Source organism: Chanodichthys erythropterus, chromosome 4 (genome assembly GCF_024489055.1).
Source record: "Chanodichthys erythropterus isolate Z2021 chromosome 4, ASM2448905v1, whole genome shotgun sequence".
NCBI classification, from domain to species: domain Eukaryota; kingdom Metazoa; phylum Chordata; class Actinopteri; order Cypriniformes; family Xenocyprididae; genus Chanodichthys; species Chanodichthys erythropterus.
Window position 1 is genome coordinate 38,739,960 of NC_090224.1, and position 17,381 is coordinate 38,757,340.

Sequence of the window (17,381 nt, forward strand, 5' to 3'; positions counted from 1 at the left end):
AAAAACAAATGGATATAAACTAATGCAAATGAATGGTACAATCATGACTTTAAGCAGTTGGTGTTTTTGTCACATTGTTTTAACCGCTGTAGGTACTGCTAATGTTAGCATCCTCTCAGCCTCGATGGCATACTACTGTTCTCCACTAATGCAGCATCTACTCAACAAACTAAATACTTTATAGTGATATGAAAACATGTACTGTAGTGTACACTGCATAACATACCGTTTTGTTGTCTGTTTTAAATCAGTTTTAAGTGTCCCGCTCTGTGCAGCGCGCAGACTCACTTCATGTGTCAAAACAAACTCTATGAGGCATCAGTGATAGTTTTTATTTCGCCTCTAGAGGTCGTTCTCGTACTGTATAATTACAGCGCACTCTTCTCAGCCGCTCCAGCAACGGATGCAACCCGGAAAATGAAATCAACCGCGGTTGTGCGAGTCACTTGTTTGTTCTTTCGACTTTATTTTGTAGTAAGTAACGAAAATGCTTTGGGAAAATGTATCAGAGTAAAAGTACACACTTTATTTAGGAAATGTAGTGGAGTAAAAGTAAAAGTTGACAGAAATATAAAAACTCAAGTAAAGTACAGATTCTCCCAAAAAATACTTAAGTACTGTAACAAAGTATTATTACTTCATTACATTACACCAATGGTCTTGTATATTGCTGCGTTCATGCCGTGTTGTAATTAGCATAGTCACGTGACATTTTTGATGTTGAAATTATGCATTTCTGTGCATTTCTAGATGAATCTGCAGCGGTCAGGAGGTACAAGTAGGAGCTCTCCGAAAATTCCCATCTTACAAGCTGTAATTACGAGCTCTACGAGGACCTGGACACTTTTTACATGTGGAAATCTCATAATTACGGTAATCACAACATGGTGTAAATGCACCCTGTTCAGTGTGGTTCTCGTTTATTGTTATTATGTGGTTAGAGTTGTTCCCTGCCTGACTTCCTGTTTCTACCCAGTATTTTGGATTATAATAAAGGCTGTCTACACAGTGCACTGCTGTGAACTAAGACTAATAAATGCTGTAGAATTTTTGTTTATGGTTAGTTTGAGTTAACTAATGTAGTCAAATAAAGCTTATTGTGAAGATGAATAATAAAGATGAAGATATTTCTTCAGAGTTCATGAACTGTGTCCTCAGACGAGTTAAAAGCCCATTTTCATGTTCCTGTTGTTGTTCTTGGCAGTTTAATCACAGCAGAGGCATCTGCCGAATACTGATCTCTTCACGAGTCACTTCCTGTTTGCACCGAACACTGCTTACCTGTGCTGTGACCAGGTTTGCCTGCCTCAAGATTTAGATTTGTTATCCGCACACGGATTCTACAACTACTCCGAGTACGATATTATTACAAATCCACGTGAAATATGAGGTGAACTTGTGTAAGAAGAAGAAAAGAAAATGAATCAAGCATTTCAGAGGAAGTACCATAGTATTCACTTAAGTACCTTCAAGTCTCATGTAAACACAAATGTATATATGGGAATATCACACCTACGTAATTCCCAGATAAACGCTTCCTGAGAGGACATATGGAAAACTGCTATTCAGGGCATATTCCCTCTAGACAAATCAGGAAAAAAACATCAAGAAGATCTATCTAGTACTGGAAGCAGAAGATGAAGGGATGGAAAGGCTCTCACAAACTGTCATTAATGTGGTGAAAAGCCGTGTAATGAGTCATTAATCTGAACATTGTCCCTTTTTAACGTTCGTTCATTCCTCTAGGCTCAAAGCTGCTTGCTGGGAACTGTGTGTTTAATGATCTAATAAAATATCTCATAAATCAATATTTAGTGCAGCGTAATAAGCAGGATAATGTGCATTCAGCCGGTTGTTATCCTAAAATAAAGTCCTTTAGGAACTGCTTCACATCACGATCCGTCAGGGTTTATTGTGCGCTAACAACCGGCTGGATGTACATTATCCCTCAAATGTGTATTGTCAGAAAGAAGTCAAGTTAAAAATACAGTTACTCATTAAAGATGTGCTTCACCACCGGCAGGATCGGCGTTCAATATTTTTCTTATTTCAAGTACAAATTCTCGAGATAAATCAAGATCCATTTTCTATACAAGAAAATGACATTTCGACAAATTACAATTTTTTTCTTACTCCACTGGCAGATCATTTTACTTGTTTTAAGCAAAATGCACTTAAAGCTGCAGTCTGTAAGAGTTTTCTCTCTTTGTCGCCATCTCTGTTTGAAACCTGCAATTGCAGTTATTTGCAGAATTATCATTTTTACGTGGATTGTGCATCGGCACGGGTCCTCAGCGCAGATGATGTTTGCTGTCAGTCACTGAACCGGTGTGGAAACTTCTACATCTTGAAGTGTGACCAAAATAAGAATTTTCACCAGAAAATGTCATCTGAACAAGTACTTAACATGTCATTTTTATTCTGACCAACTGAGAAAAAAAAGCATTACAATAAATTGCATTGCCAATGGTTATTAACTCTCTGAGGTCTGAAAACGCGCCGGCACGTTTTGCAGGAATTTTTTCACATTGCAGCAAAACAGACTTAAATTACTCCGTCATTTCTTGTCATAGAGACATAAGTAATATATCAATTGAAACTATAGAATGTCTTCTTTTATTTGTGTACACTCAGAGTAAAAACACAATGTTGTGCTTTTTGTAAAATAAAGAAAACAAACATGATGCGTGATCTCTCCTCTCCCTCTGAACGAAGTCCAATCTGATAGTTCTCAGAAAATGAACTGTAACTTATGAATACTAATGACAAAAAAATGACACTTACATCTAAAGAAACGTTGAAATGTCAGGTTTTAAATCGTGTAAGTCAAATCGAAAACAAACATTCTGTGTTTATGTAATCTGTTTGAAAAGAGAGCCATGTCAGAAGTCTGTGATTCAGCTCATTATCCGCTAATGCGGCCACGCGCACTGAGCCAGCGCTATTCAGACGCAAATTCAGAGGCAATACATGCATTCATCGTCTCAATCGTACGGAGCCCCGCACGTCACCCATAGGAGAAAAAAAAACAATCCGTGCCGACGGTTTTGCAATCCGTTCCCTCAGTTTATAAACCGTACCCACGAATTCTTAAACTGTTCCCACGGTTTAATAAATCCTGCCCACGGATTAATAAACCGTACCCACGAATTTCCAATCCGTGCGCTCAGATTTTGAAAACCATACCCTCGGTTTTTAAATCCGTTCCCACAAATTCATAATCCGTGCGCACGCTTTCACAATCCGTTCCCACGGTTTTGTAAAAACTGTACTCACGGATTCATTTTAGAAGAAGAACATAGTATAGGCCTACTTTACTACAGTAAACTGCAGTGTATATTGTAGAAAACTTAGTTCAATATTGGGTAAAGTAATTGTTTATATTACTATAGTTGTTATATTATCACAGCAACTATAGAATTACCACGATAAATTAATTCAGGTACTTCACTATATATGGTTAAAAAAACACTATAGTATTTACTATAAATTACTATAGAATTTTTTTTCACCTGGGCCAGGTACGTGTTAACGAATCTTATTGTTTTATTGTGTATTATTCATCAAATTATATTAACTGCAGTGATTCTCTATAGCAACGGGTAGCGGAATACAATGATTTAATAAGAATTATGTGCTTCAAAATCTTGTGTTTATTTGTTATAATCTAGCACTTTATTATTATTGCCCAATAAACCTGGCATTGTGTATTATGACTGACTTTTAATTTCTTTGTTCCTCTTTTCTTCTAAATGCATGTAGCCTAAATGTAACAATAGGCTAATAATAATAACAACAACAACAACTATTATTATTATTTATTGTATTTATTATTTAAATTTATTTTTATTCATTATTTTTATTCATTCATTATTTTTTTTTATTTATGACTATAAATGAGTGCACTTAAGACAGTATGTTTATCATAAAATAATTAATGAATGCTTTATTTAAAAAAAACAAAACAAAATGTTACAGTTTTAGAAATGTTTGTGTACTATTCAGTCTTAACATGAAGACTTGTTTTGGTGGTTTTAATATACTAAGCCTTTTACCCAAAATGGACTTTAAAAGATAAAAATAACAGAAATTCTCAAATGAATTCTTAATGGAAGTTTAGGAAATTCTCCATTTTGTAAAATAAAGTAAAATAAAGTTTATTGCATCCCGCACCTAAATAGGTGGCCTGGTTGAATCTGCCGGCAAAGATTGGAGGCGGGGCCACAAATCCGGCAGTTTTTACAAAACCGTGGGAACGGATTGTGAAAGCGTGCGCACGGATTATGAATTTGTGGGAACGGATTTAAAAACCGAGGATACGGGTTTGCGAAATCTGAGCGCACGGATTGGAAATTCGTGGGTGCGGTTTATTAATCCGTGGGCACGATTTGTTAAACCGAGGGAACAGTTTAAGAATCCGTGAGCATGGTTTATAAACTGAGGGAACGGATTGCAAAACCGTCGGCACGGATTGTTTTTTTTTTTCCTATGGGTGACGTGCGGGGCTCCGTACAATCGTGTATTTATTGTCTTGAAAAGTGTTTATTTGGATGTTAAAGCCATGGTTAGCGATCTCTAGAAGACATGCAGTTAGTTCCTAGTTCCTTTTCTTCTTTATATGAATTTGTGGCCTAAAGGTGTACAGAGAGCGCCCTCCGGCTGCAAGTATGAATTGAAAACACCATTCCTGAAATGTCCTCTTCTTCTTTAGAATAATTTGTGGACTAAATGTGCACAGACAGCGCCATCAAGCAGCAAATATGAATTAAAAACACAGTATCCAGCACTCATAGTGATGACAATAAATATTACTTCTCAGTATAGAAAATTGACATAAATATATAAGAATCCATCAATATTTCTCCAAATGTGCATGCTTTTAAGCTAAAAGCCTATATGAAATGCCATAGAGGTAGCATAATTGTTCAGACACTTTGCATCACAGAAATACATTATATTTTAAAGAATATAATAGAATTATTTTAAATTGTAATAATATTTCACAGTATTGCTGTTTATGATGAGCTGAGACATTATTACAGAGGGTTTTTTCACAGCCTACCTGACTGAAAGGCCTCAATAATATGCACGTCATTTCAGGTCATTATTATGCGATTCTTTTGTCTTCTCAGGTGTAAATGGCCCATTATTCATGCAGATTCACGCCTCCATGCATACTGTTTCTTGACAAAAAGTGTCTTACAAAAACTAAATCAATATATTGTTTTATATGAAGGAGTAGGCAGCATAATTTTTACATAATTCTGAAGCAAAAACTCTAGTCTACAACCTCCAATAACCAGAAGTCTTGTGAACACAGATTTAATATACTTTTTTTGGCCTTATTTCAGTGACTTAAGTTTTTTGTTTTTTCAATAACCACGCATAAACATCATTCCTTCAAAAACACAAACATGTACATACATGTTCCTTACATATTATTGTAGCCTAGTTTGTGCTGAATACAGTGTAATGACACTTTTTCCATTAATATGTTTATGAACAACTGAAAAAAGCACAAATGTCAGGGCATGTCAAAACCTCTCCAGGCCCCAAATCAGCCTCAGACTCCAGAGGGTTAAATGATAAATATCTTTGCTCGGATCACGTCAAATTGTGCAAATTATTATTGTTATAGTTGGTTCTCAAATTGTTTATTTAGAGTTACCTGTAGATTTCAATTTCTGTAGCCACTCTACAGCCCGACGTCTTTTGCTTTTGACTGCAGGTGAATCTCCAGTTGTCACTGATGATTGTCATTTTGATCATTCTGGATTACAATCCACCATCAAAATGATAAATTTACTTATTGCAGCTGCTGTGAGAACAGGCTATAAATGATCAGTCACCTGCACCTCATCTTCAAATGATATAGCTACTAGCTGGGACTCCTTCTTCATGTAAACAGACGTGACGTAGTGACGCAAAGACGAACGGCTGCATGCTTGAATTTCCTGCAGAAACTCACCAGTACCAATTTTATTATAAAACAATATTACAATCTTACCGTTGTGAACCAGGTTAAGGTACGACTGAACACTGGCTGGTTATGTACTTGCTCATAAATTGATTTTGGATCATGTTTAACCAAAAAAAGTTACGGACTGCAGCTTTAATGTACATTTTTCCCCCCATGAAACAAGACTAAATATCTTGTAATTTTTCTTGTATAGAAAATGCATCTTGATTTAAGAATTTTTAGATATTTTGACTGGAAACAAGACAAAAATACCAAGTAAGAAAAGCATTTTTAGCAGTGTAAAACTGAGCTCCCTCCAGAAAGGTGAAAAATGCTGAAATCGATTCTACTTGAATAGACAAAACAGAGAAAAAAATAGGTAGGAAAACTTAACACCCATAATCCACTGGGCATGTTGCCGTCCAACGCCATGCCACGCCCACCAGTCTGCTATGAGTCCCATACATCCTTGCTTTAGTAGGAAATACTTCTTAGCAAACTTTTAGTCATAATGGTGCAAGAATTCAAAGAGTGAACATTTAGAGGGAGTGAACTAGCTTCAGTTTCAGTGAAGATCGTTTCAGCGTGATGCAGACAGCGGCTAAAGACTGCAAAGAATTGTAAGTATGGAGAGAATGCAGAGATGGAAAGTCTGAAAAACCTCAGTGTGTGTAGTCAACATTTCAAACAGGATGAGCACGAACAGTGTTTTAGGCCAAACAGAGGGAAAAACTGAGAGAAACGGCCGTTCCTTCAGTTCCACCTGAAGCAAAACTGTCAATAATGATCCATTTTACCATAATGCTGATTTCAGCAAAGCCCTGAAGCTGTCAAATGACAAATAAACGTGAATAAACGTACAAAAGAGCACTATGGTATATAATACTGCATTATTATCCAAAACCATCACACAGACTGAAATAACAGACCTAGAGTTTGGAAATGACCTGCAAACCTGAGCCCAAATCACAAGCCAGAAGATGTGCTCTACAGCAGTGCTTCCTCACTGGACCGACACGGGAACTGATGAAGTCAAAGAACAGCTGCTGAACTGAGTGTATATCAGTGTTTCTCCTGTTCACTCTGCTGTCCAAACCTCAGTTACACTCCTGACCCGTCCAGTCCAGAAGCACTGCTTCATACTAGAGGAACCAGATGTACAAAGATGACCCTGATTTACTCACTGAACGTGACGCTCTTCTCACGGTGGTAGTATCCATCTTCTGTCTTTTTCTTGAGCATGGAGCACAGGTCCACTCTACACACGCATTCGTCTCCGAATACACGGCTCTCGAAGTCGGAGAACAGCGCCAGATCCAGCTTCTTAACGCCCTGTGAAGACACACGTCACACAGTAAGTCTGGAGCAAACAGAAGGACTGGTGAGGGAAGAGACTGGACAGCGGGGCTGGAAGTGTCTGTCGTGGCCGATAACCTCAGCAGGAAGCCTGTCCTGTGGGAAGATTACAGACGCGCCTCCTATCCGTGTCCTGCACATGAAGAAGAAGCACTGTCTGTCCGTCACGTACACACGTCTCACAGCACACACTGAAGGAACGGATCAGCCAACGTGAGAGTTTGAGACCCAGTCCCTTTCATCATAAGGATAAGAGCAGCGTGAACTCTGGGACATGAGGGTGAGCCGTCTGTTTCAAGTTGTGGGAGGTTAAAGCTGTGTAATGTGTGTTTGATTTGATTGTGTGGAGCAGAACAGAAGATCTGGCGTCAGTCTCACCCCTCACTGTCTGAGCAGATGGCTTCATCCTCTCAACACCATCAAACCGAATCAGTATTGATTTCTTAATGCTTCTGAAAGACTCTCCTGCTCAATAAGGCTGTATTTTTTTTTATCAATATACAGTAAAAACAGTGATATTGTGAAATATTATTACTATTATGCTATTTTAATTCTGTTTTGGAGTCTCATACAATAGGTTTACGTGCCTCCAGGGTCCATCACATTTTCTAGCTTCCCGTGTTTTCACTGTTATATTGTAGGGGGCGCTATTACGAATCTTCTGAAAGCGTACAGAATCTCCGGATTAAAACACAGAGCAGGAACAAGCGTTAAAAGCAAAACATTTGTCTTCGACAAAACGCAATTTTCTCAGCTTTTTGTTAATTTTTAAAAAAATAAAACCCACATTCAAGTGCTGATAAAAAAATAATGCATTTTAAAGGGTTAGTTCACCCAAAAATGAACATAATGTCATTAATTACTCACCCTCATGCTGTTCCACACCCGTAAGACCTTCATTCATCTTTGGAACACAAATTAAGATATTTTTGATAAAATCCGATGGTTCAGTGATGCCTCTATTAACAGCAAGATCATTTACACTTTCATATAGCCAGAAAGCTACTAAAAACACATTTAAAACAGTCATGTGAGTACAGTGGTTCAACCTTAATGTTGTAAAGTGACGAGAATACTTTTTGTGCGCCAAAATAACGACTTTATTCAACAATATCTAGTGCTGGGCGATTTCAAAACACTGCTTCATGAAGCCTTACGAATCTTTTGTTTCAAATCAGTGGTTTGGAGCTCAAAAAGTCACGTGAACTTCCAAAACACATATGAAGTAACGAAGCCTCGTTTACTGAAATCATGTGACTTTGGCAGTTTGATTCATGCTCCGAATCACTGATTCAAAATAAAAGATTCGTAAAGCTTCATGAAGCAGTGTTTTGAAATCGCCCAGCACTAGATATTGTTGAATAAAGTCGTTATTTTGTTATTTTGTCACACAAAAATGTATTCTCATCACTTTACAACATTAATATTGAACCACTGTACTCACATTAACTGATTTAAATATGTTTTTGGTACATTAATGGATCTTGAGAGAGGAAATGTCATTGTTCAGGCCTCACTGAGCCATCGGATTTCATCAAAAATATCTTAATTTGTGTTCTGAAGATGAACGAAGGTCTTACGGGTGTGAAACTTCATTTTTGGGTGAACTAACTCTAAGTTTTTTTGTGTTTGTTTGTTTAAAAGCAGAGGCTCTGTTCTTTCTTTTGATATATTGCATGTTCATATATTCATACAACAAAATATTCTGGGGGCCATGAAATGTTTGTCTCAACAAAGACAGACTCAAAATCACTGTTTAAAATCTCTGGTGTTTCTGACATCACAAATTACCTAGTAACCAATCGTGTCAAAGTGTGATCGTCAACGAGTGGATCTCAGAGCTGGTGCGAGTCAGTGGAGGCGGGGCTAATTTGCATATTCATAGAACTGCGTATACTAAATGAGGCAAGAGTGTAGAGTTACATTCAAGCTATTTTAAGGCATGAAGAAAAAAAAACATTTAAATATGTCATTTTGGTGATCAAAGATGAGTTTTAAGGGATAAAATGATATAAGCACTTTAACTTTTGAACGGTTCTGTATCATTAACAGCTTTAGAAATGGGCACATCAGGCGCATTTTCACTAATCAAAGCTGAATTATACACACCTGTGACTGCACAGATAGACTATATGATTGGGTGGAAGAATAGTTTATCATGATTGCCAAAAATAAATGTCAAATATCACTGTTGTCATTGACAAAGCTGTATTACAGTAACTGCATTACGTCTACAGGAACAGTCCTGAACCGCGGTGAGAATCAGCTGTAATCACAGCACTGAGTGTCGTAACGCTTCAGCTCATCTCCTTCAGAGGAAACAGAATCTCAACGCTGTTCATGTGAAAAGAGCAGAGAGTAAGATGGCAAACTACCGGCAGACTCTGCAGTATTTGCTTATGATCAGATAAATAAAACTCCTCCTTCAACACACACACACACACACACACACACATCTTACCTGCTTGCGTAGTTTGGGAGCTCGTGAGAGTTTGAGGAACGTCAGATGAGGTTTGAAGGCTTTGTCATCTCCAGAAACGATGCCACTCTCCTCAAACGCCTTCCTCACACTCTCTGGGTGGAGAGAAACACACACACACAGCCTCAGAGACACAGATGCATCCTGGGATAGTCTATTTACAGCCTCCCGCGGACCGGCCTGAGACCGTCCTCGATGTAAGACAAGAACATAATCAATACAGAGAGAGAGATGACATGAGCAGACTGAGCTCTCAGGATCTTCAAGGTGTTTTCACTTCCAGTAGAGATCCAAAACACTGTGCTCATATAATCACCGGTGGAGATTTTTTACATCATATCAATCTGATACTCCAGCAAAAACCATTAAACAAGATTTTTTTGACTCAGCCAATATCAGATTTTATAAGTGAGGTTTGAACTGCACTGAGGAGAGGATGAGGAGCGAGGAAGAGCGATGTACCTGCCATGAGTGCGAGTGTGTTCAGATGCTCTCCTTCTGTGATCTGAACAAACGCCACTTCCTGTTTAAAGTGTCCGACTCCACAGAAGGGCAGGATCAGCCGGCGTCCCTCCAGCAGCGCGTTCAGAGGAGCCTCCAGCGCTGAGAGAGTAGACGCAGCGCTGCACACACACACACACACACACACACAGATCCTGTTAGTCGTGTCATAATTACTGCTGTGGTTTGAGATTTATTGCGTGTTGTCACTGTGACAGATCGTACACGTGGCCTTCAAAGACAATAAAACGAGTTTGATGTGGACAGTTCGTCTCTTTACGGAGCAGCTGATGCTTTCAGGTTATTTTAACCGGGGTGAAGTGTGCTTTCAGGGAGATTTGCTTTTAGTTTAATGCCAGGAGCAAAGAGTGAAAAATAACTCAAGAACAATAAAGAAAAGATCCTGACGATCAATATACATTATACAACTATTCTGGGCTTATATTCAGTCCTTTAAACAGACACTACAGTCACATGATTGACACCTGACACAGTCATCTGGACCCTGAAGTGAAGTGCACAGTGCGTTATCACTCTTATTTCACCAATGTTCACCAAATAAATGGAAATTAACGAGTTCTTTATGAATGCTTATGATTTTTTTCTGTGAAGAAAGAGATGGAACGAGCACAGCCATTACACACAAACATTAGACCACAGAATGACATCACTGACCAATCACAATCAAGCATTCAGCTGCGTTGGTTTCCATTCATTTCTCCCATAGGGATTTCAAAAACGTCTTCGTTAAAGCATCATAAGCCATGAAACAAACCAACCAGCTACGAGGAGAATCATGACATTACAAACCTTGATTTGAAAGTTTTTGAAAATCAGATAAAAGATACAAGAGTGTGAACTAAACAGCTTCAGTGAGGGAATGAACTACAATCCCATGAAACATTGAGAATGATGGAGAAAAAAACGATGGATAAAACTATTCATTTGAAGATGTTGATTTCATGTGTATATATAAACAATATATTTTAAGTTTATTGCAAAATATGCACAAGTATTTTGAGAACGGCTTGATTATGTCATTCGCAGTGCTTCATGGGACTCTTCATCCACTCTCTGATTGGAGGAATTTTCTGTACAGCATTATGGGTAATGTAGTTTTTCACCACGAATTCCAGGTTAAACATGATTAAGTTGAAACGGGCTAATGGCTTCAACAGAAGCAAATGCCATCGATTAACAACCTCGTAGCTCACAGTAGAACTGACTTTACAGGTTTAGAAGTTATTGTTAAAAAATCAGATGGAGATTTTACTTTGCATTCTATAATAATCTCACTCGCCTGAAGAAGAATTGTTTATTGCATTTATTTTATTATTGATCATTAGTGTCTTTTATCATACAACCGTCGCTGCTGTTTTAAAGAGCAATAAACCGTGTGTCACATAAGGAATGACTGACAACAGATCGGTGGATTATTAAAAACTGTCCGATAATAGATCATTGAATTATTTAATTGAGATCAAATTATTTTTCAATAACAATTTACCAGTCTGGAATTATTTATTCCTCTTATAGCATGGTCTCAAGTCATTTTCACATTTTTTTACTTTTATTATTATTATTATTATTATTAAAAAAGCACTGATTATGCACTTTATTTAATGTTAAAAGAATTTAATGTGAGTTTGAATAACATTTTGGATGACTTTTATAGCTGTACTGAATGTAACAATAGATAATTCAATTCAGATCTTGAAAATAACTGAAAGGAAACAAGAACAAGAACTGTGAACAAACGAGTATTCTATGACAAAGATTGTCTGTAACTCAGTATGTATTTTTAATACTGTTTAAATAATATAATATTTATGAGTTTATGAACGAGTGCAGTGTGTTTGCAAAGAGACTCCGCCCACACTCTCTTCTGATTGGCTGTGATTTCTGATTGATTTAATTGTGAGGACAGTGAGCATGCAGAGACTCCGCCCACACGCTCTTCTGATTGGCTGTGATTTCTGATTGATTTAATTGTGAGGACAGTGAGCATGCAGAGACTCCGCCCACACTCTCTTCTGATTGGCTGTGATTTTTGATCGATTTAATTGCGAGTGCAGTGTGCATGCAGAGAGACTCCGCCCACACTCTCTTCTGATTGGCTGTGATTTCTGATTGATTTAATTGCGAGTGCAGTGCGCATGCAGAGAGACTCCGCCCACACTCTCTTCTGATTGGCTGTGATTTTTGATCGATTTAATTGCGAGTGCAGTGTGCTTGTGTGTGTGTGTGTTCTTACAGATCGACCTGCTCCTGTGTCTTCAGGTGAGCCACCAGTAGAGTGATGTGTAGGGTGTCCACAGGTATCAGCGCCCGCGACAGACGAGAGTCCTTCTCCAGCACCAGCTTCTGCACGTCCTGCACCACCTGTTTGATCTGACACACACACACACACAGAAATGAAACAAACAGACTCGTCAGGTTTAGATAAGCAGCTCCCGTCACTGGCTCGTACCTCAGGATTGGTGATCGGCACTGAGACAAAGTAGTTTGGCCGAGCGGCCTCCTTCTTCTTCTTCTTTTTATCGCCATCTTCCTCACTCTCCACTCGACTGCTGTCTCCTCTCTTACGCTTCTTCTTCTCGCTGGATTTTGAGCTGGCGACTGAAAACACAGACAAGCATTCAGTCATCACAGCAATGATCAGAGTCCAAGATTCATTACATTTAAACCTGCACAGTTTTGTGTTTTTCTTTATATTAAGTGTCTTTAACTGCTATGAACTAACATTTCAGTTAATTAACTACATGTTTTAACACTGTACTTATATTTAAAAGCTACCAGCACGTCTTTAATTCATTTCTGAAATCATCAGAACATGATCACCAGGTTCTGTTCATTCTCAAACTCACATTCATGTCTCTGTTCAGACGGACATTATCATTTGTCGTGAAAACATTTGCATGAAATCAGAAACAGAAGCACGTTCACTAGTCAGACTGTAAATCTCAGAATGTCAGCGCTATTGATCGAGGAGCGAACGCTGACAAACACAAGCATTTCTGAACTCTTGGCGAGAGCAGAAGCAGAAACGCGCCCGACAAATGTTTTATTCATAGCATGTAGCCAGCTGGGAAATCTGAATGCAAGAGCAGCTGCGGTACTAGGACGATCCACGGATCGCTTGGCAACCGAACACCGTCCTTCAGTCCAGCGTGGCTCTCTCAGTGTCTGCCATGCTTCAGCGCTTCATGCAATGATTCCTGCACCCGGAAGATGACACGAGCCTGCAGGAGCCGCGTCGCACCGCCGCTTTAAGAGGTAAGTCGAGCCTCAGCTGTTGTTCTAGAAGGGAAAGTGTGGACTCACAGCCCAGCTCTCTCCAGACCTCGGTGTTTGCGAAGGGAAGCTCGGCCATCAGGCTGCTGGCGCATTCTGCCTCCTTCTGCTGCTGCTTCTTCTTCTTCTTGCCTGTCGCTTTCTTTGGCTCTTTCTTTGCTTTTTTGAACTTCTTGACTGCTATAAACAGAAACAAAGAAAGAGCAAATGAGGACTGAAGACTAACATTGACTCAGATGTCTGCATGGTGTCGATCGCTTTAAGTCGAGTTACTGCAGGTGTAACACTAAACATCAGATTAAAATACTGTAACACTGAAATACTGCATGCTTGATTTCCAAACAACCCTTGAATTGTTTGATGTTGGATTCTCATTGTGCTCAGCACTTATCCAGAATGTTTAGTCTGGCTGGTATTTTCCTTGACTGTTGTTTTATAGTGTACTCATTGTTTTTGATGAAATGCAATGTCCATGTGTGCAAAAATACCGCAAAGTTTGATGCACAACTTTGACAAAAAAGATATGGGACATTTTCTTTTTATTGCCTTTTTTCCCCACATAGTAATCAACATAAAATTTATCCTGTGCTTAAAAACCTTTTAGTGCCTCAATTTTTGTAATATCAACTTCAAATTTGGGACACAACTTGGTTAGACATTGATTTTATAGCAATTTTAGAGTCTATAATCTTTAGCAAAATATATATTTAGTATCAAAATAAAAATGCTTAGTTTACTACATTTACTTTTTTTTTTTTTACACTTTTGTTTTTTTAAGTGCTTTCACTTCTCCAATAATCTGAGTGTCTTCATTAAAGGTGCAGTAAGTGATTTCTGAGAAACGCCGCTGATATTTGAAATCTCAAAAAACAAACACGCCCTTACCCAAAGGGATCACACCCCTATTTTGATAGCCCCGCCCCCAAATCCACAAACACGCCATAGAGACAGAGCGCATTTATGTTAATCTGAAAGCCACGCCCACCGGGGGGGAAAACAATCCAATCATCTCCATTGAGTTTGTATTGCGTGAGGCTGCCTCTTTGTCTTTTCTGACTTATTACAAAAAACAAAACAATGTCTAAAAGCTGCTGTGTGACAAGGTGTACAGCTAACAAGCTAAAAAAAAACAGAAATAAGTTTTATAAGCTGTCGACCCCCAAAAACGAATGTTTAAGGACATAAAAGTGGATACAGGCAGTGAGACAGAGAGCAACGGGTTATATTACTATAAGAAATGCATTGGAGGGGAACGTAATCAGTGACAGGTGAAATAATTCTTTGACATGGTAAAAAATAATGGTTTGTTTTTGTTGGTTTGTTTAGCACATGTTGTCGCCGATTACGACCCCCTCCAGTGTATTTCTTAAAGTATGACCATTTGCGCTCTGTCTCACTGCCTGTATCCATTTTATGTCCTTAAACATTCATTTTTTGGGATCGACAGCTTATAAAAACTTATTTCTGTTTTTTTTTAGCTTGTTAGCTGTACACCTTGTCACACAGCAGCTTTTAGACATTGTTCTTTTTTTTGTAATAAGTCAGAAAAGACAAAGAGGCGGCCTCACGCAATACAAAGTCAATGGAGACTGTTGGATTGTTTTCCCCCCCGGTGGGCGTGGCTTTCAGACTATGACGCGTTGCGCTCTGTCTCTATATCTGCATCTCACGGTGCGTTCAAGTCCTCTTGGGAAGTTAGTATGTACAAGTTGAGAAGTCGTGTTTACGAAGTCAGGTGCCTTTAAGTCACTTCCGTCAGAGCAAACGTCTCTTAATTAACTACACAAGGTTTTTAAAACGGACCTATAACGCCCTTTTCACAAGATGTAATATCAGTCTCCCAGAATGTGTGTGTGAAGTTTCAGCTCAAAATCCCCCACAGATCATTTATTATAGCTTGTCAAATTTGAATTTGCCCCTATTTGGGTGTGAGCAAAAACACGCCGTTTTTGTGTGTGTCCCTTTAAATACAAATGAGCTGCCGCTTTCCAGAAGAGGGCGGAGCTTTAACAGCTCAACAACAACAAAGCTGGAGAATCTCACGCAGCCAAAATGAGGAAAGTGTTCAGCCTTACATTGTTCAAACCGGAGTCGACACTGATGGAGAGACTCAGGAAGAAGTTACAACTTTTAGACGTTTCTGAATGGTTAGTGGATAAATTGATGTAGTTGCTGTGGAGTTGATTCAACTCATCCACTAGCATGTGCCGTCATGTTCATCTTTTGTGTTGAATTGACCCTCGTTTGTGAAGCAGTCCGGCGTAAAATGACGGCATGACAACAACACTCAACTACAACAACTCTTCCTCTTCTCTAAAGCAGCTCAACATGGCCCCGCCCCCTTTGTTGTGTATTCTCGGGGGCGGGGTTTATGCAAATTTTAGGGTTTGTGATGTCACTAACCCATGAAGAAGCTGTTTGTAGTCCCTACCAGCTGTTAGTTGTAGTGATTTATATCTTCCTTTCCATTGAACTTTGAGCGTCGTAACTTTGCAGATGTTGTTTATGATCAAACAGCAACATTACACACTAACTAAAGTTAAAAAGTGAAATCATAATCAACTACTCCTTTACTTCTAGAAAATGAACAAAGAATGGGCATCCGGTGTGTTTTGCTTTTTAACGTTTTCTTTATTAATTTATGAAGCCACTGTAAACTTTATTGTTACACATTATGTTGTACTATTACAATGCTATTATATTTTGTGCGAGGAATTAGCTTATTTTGTTGTAAATAGAAAAGCTTGAAAATGTCACTGCTAAATACTTACAAATATTGTGGTATTCCGAAAAAGAAAATCCTGAGCTTCGCGCTCGTATGTGGTGGCGTTCATGTGTAAATACGATCTTTGACATAACCTGAACGCACCATCATTTCAGAGGCTGCGTCTTCCGGAGGTCGCATTTGAAGGTTGTATACATCATCAAGGATATCTCATTTATTAGTTAAAGTAACTGTATTAAAATTTACTGTTATTCCTCATTAGGTCTAAAATACTATAATTTCTTTCTTACTTTGCAATCTAACGGTTACTTTTCTTAAATGAGACCACCTCCATGATTTATGCAGCCAAGAAATGCGCCCTCCGGAGGACGCAGCCTTCAAAATGAGATGCAGCTAATGCAAAACAGGCACCTCCCCCCAGTGAGTGGACACGCCCCTTATTGGCTACAAAGTGTTTTGGTGCTTTGCTTTCAACAGCGTTTCTCAGAAATCGCTTACTGCACCTTTAAAAGTTGCTTCACAGTTAGTAAAGAGAAAATACATTATTTGTCGCTTAAGTATATCAAGTCATATTGTCTTATAAAGGCTGTTTATTTGTCATCTCTTCGGTTAGTCAAAAGCTCGCGCACATGTCCAGTAGTGTGCATGTCTCACCCTCGGTAGTGTCCTTCAGTTGCCTGGCGGTCTGCGGGGACACAGAGTTGTTATTGTTGTCCTCCATGGAGCTCGACTGACCCTCAGCACACACTGCCCGCCTCACACTCACACTGCACGGGCTCTGAGAGGTGACCCGCTGCACCTCACTACACTTGATCACTACTGAGTGGACACCTGCTGTAAACAGCCCTGAGAAGCGCTTTAACGATCTAGCGAGCAGAAAGTAGCGACTGATCATGTCCAGTCAGTCTAGTACAGGTGTGAGATGAGATGTAGAATCGCACTATATGAGTGTCTATCGTGTAAGTCAGCTCTTGATCTTAAGGCGTATTTCTGAATCTACTCCTGCACTACAGGATCAGCTTTCGAGTTAAAAACAGATACAGTGTTTACTGCAGCACAACATAACA

The 17,381-nt window shown here is 38.9% G+C and overlaps 1 protein-coding gene across 4 annotated transcripts in view; it reads right to left on the reverse strand.

The window, feature by feature from the left end:
* LOC137019461 (A-kinase anchor protein 7) overlaps positions 1-17,381 on the reverse strand; it is a 41,909-nt gene extending 24,528 nt beyond the window's left edge. For 3 of the 4 annotated variants that reach the window (XM_067384936.1, XM_067384935.1, XM_067384933.1), the window contains exons 1-7: positions 16,969-17,381; positions 13,620-13,769; positions 12,766-12,914; positions 12,550-12,686; positions 10,257-10,417; positions 9,777-9,889; positions 7,144-7,291 (exon numbers count right to left, since the gene is read on the reverse strand). In XM_067384936.1, the coding sequence (XP_067241037.1) occupies positions 7,144-7,291; positions 9,777-9,889; positions 10,257-10,417; positions 12,550-12,686; positions 12,766-12,914; positions 13,620-13,769; positions 16,969-17,209 (1,099 nt within the window). In that variant the 5' untranslated portion in view covers positions 17,210-17,381. The remainder of the gene's footprint in view (positions 1-7,143; positions 7,292-9,776; positions 9,890-10,256; positions 10,418-12,549; positions 12,687-12,765; positions 12,915-13,619; positions 13,770-16,968) is intronic. The other variant, XM_067384934.1, reaches the window with a different exon arrangement.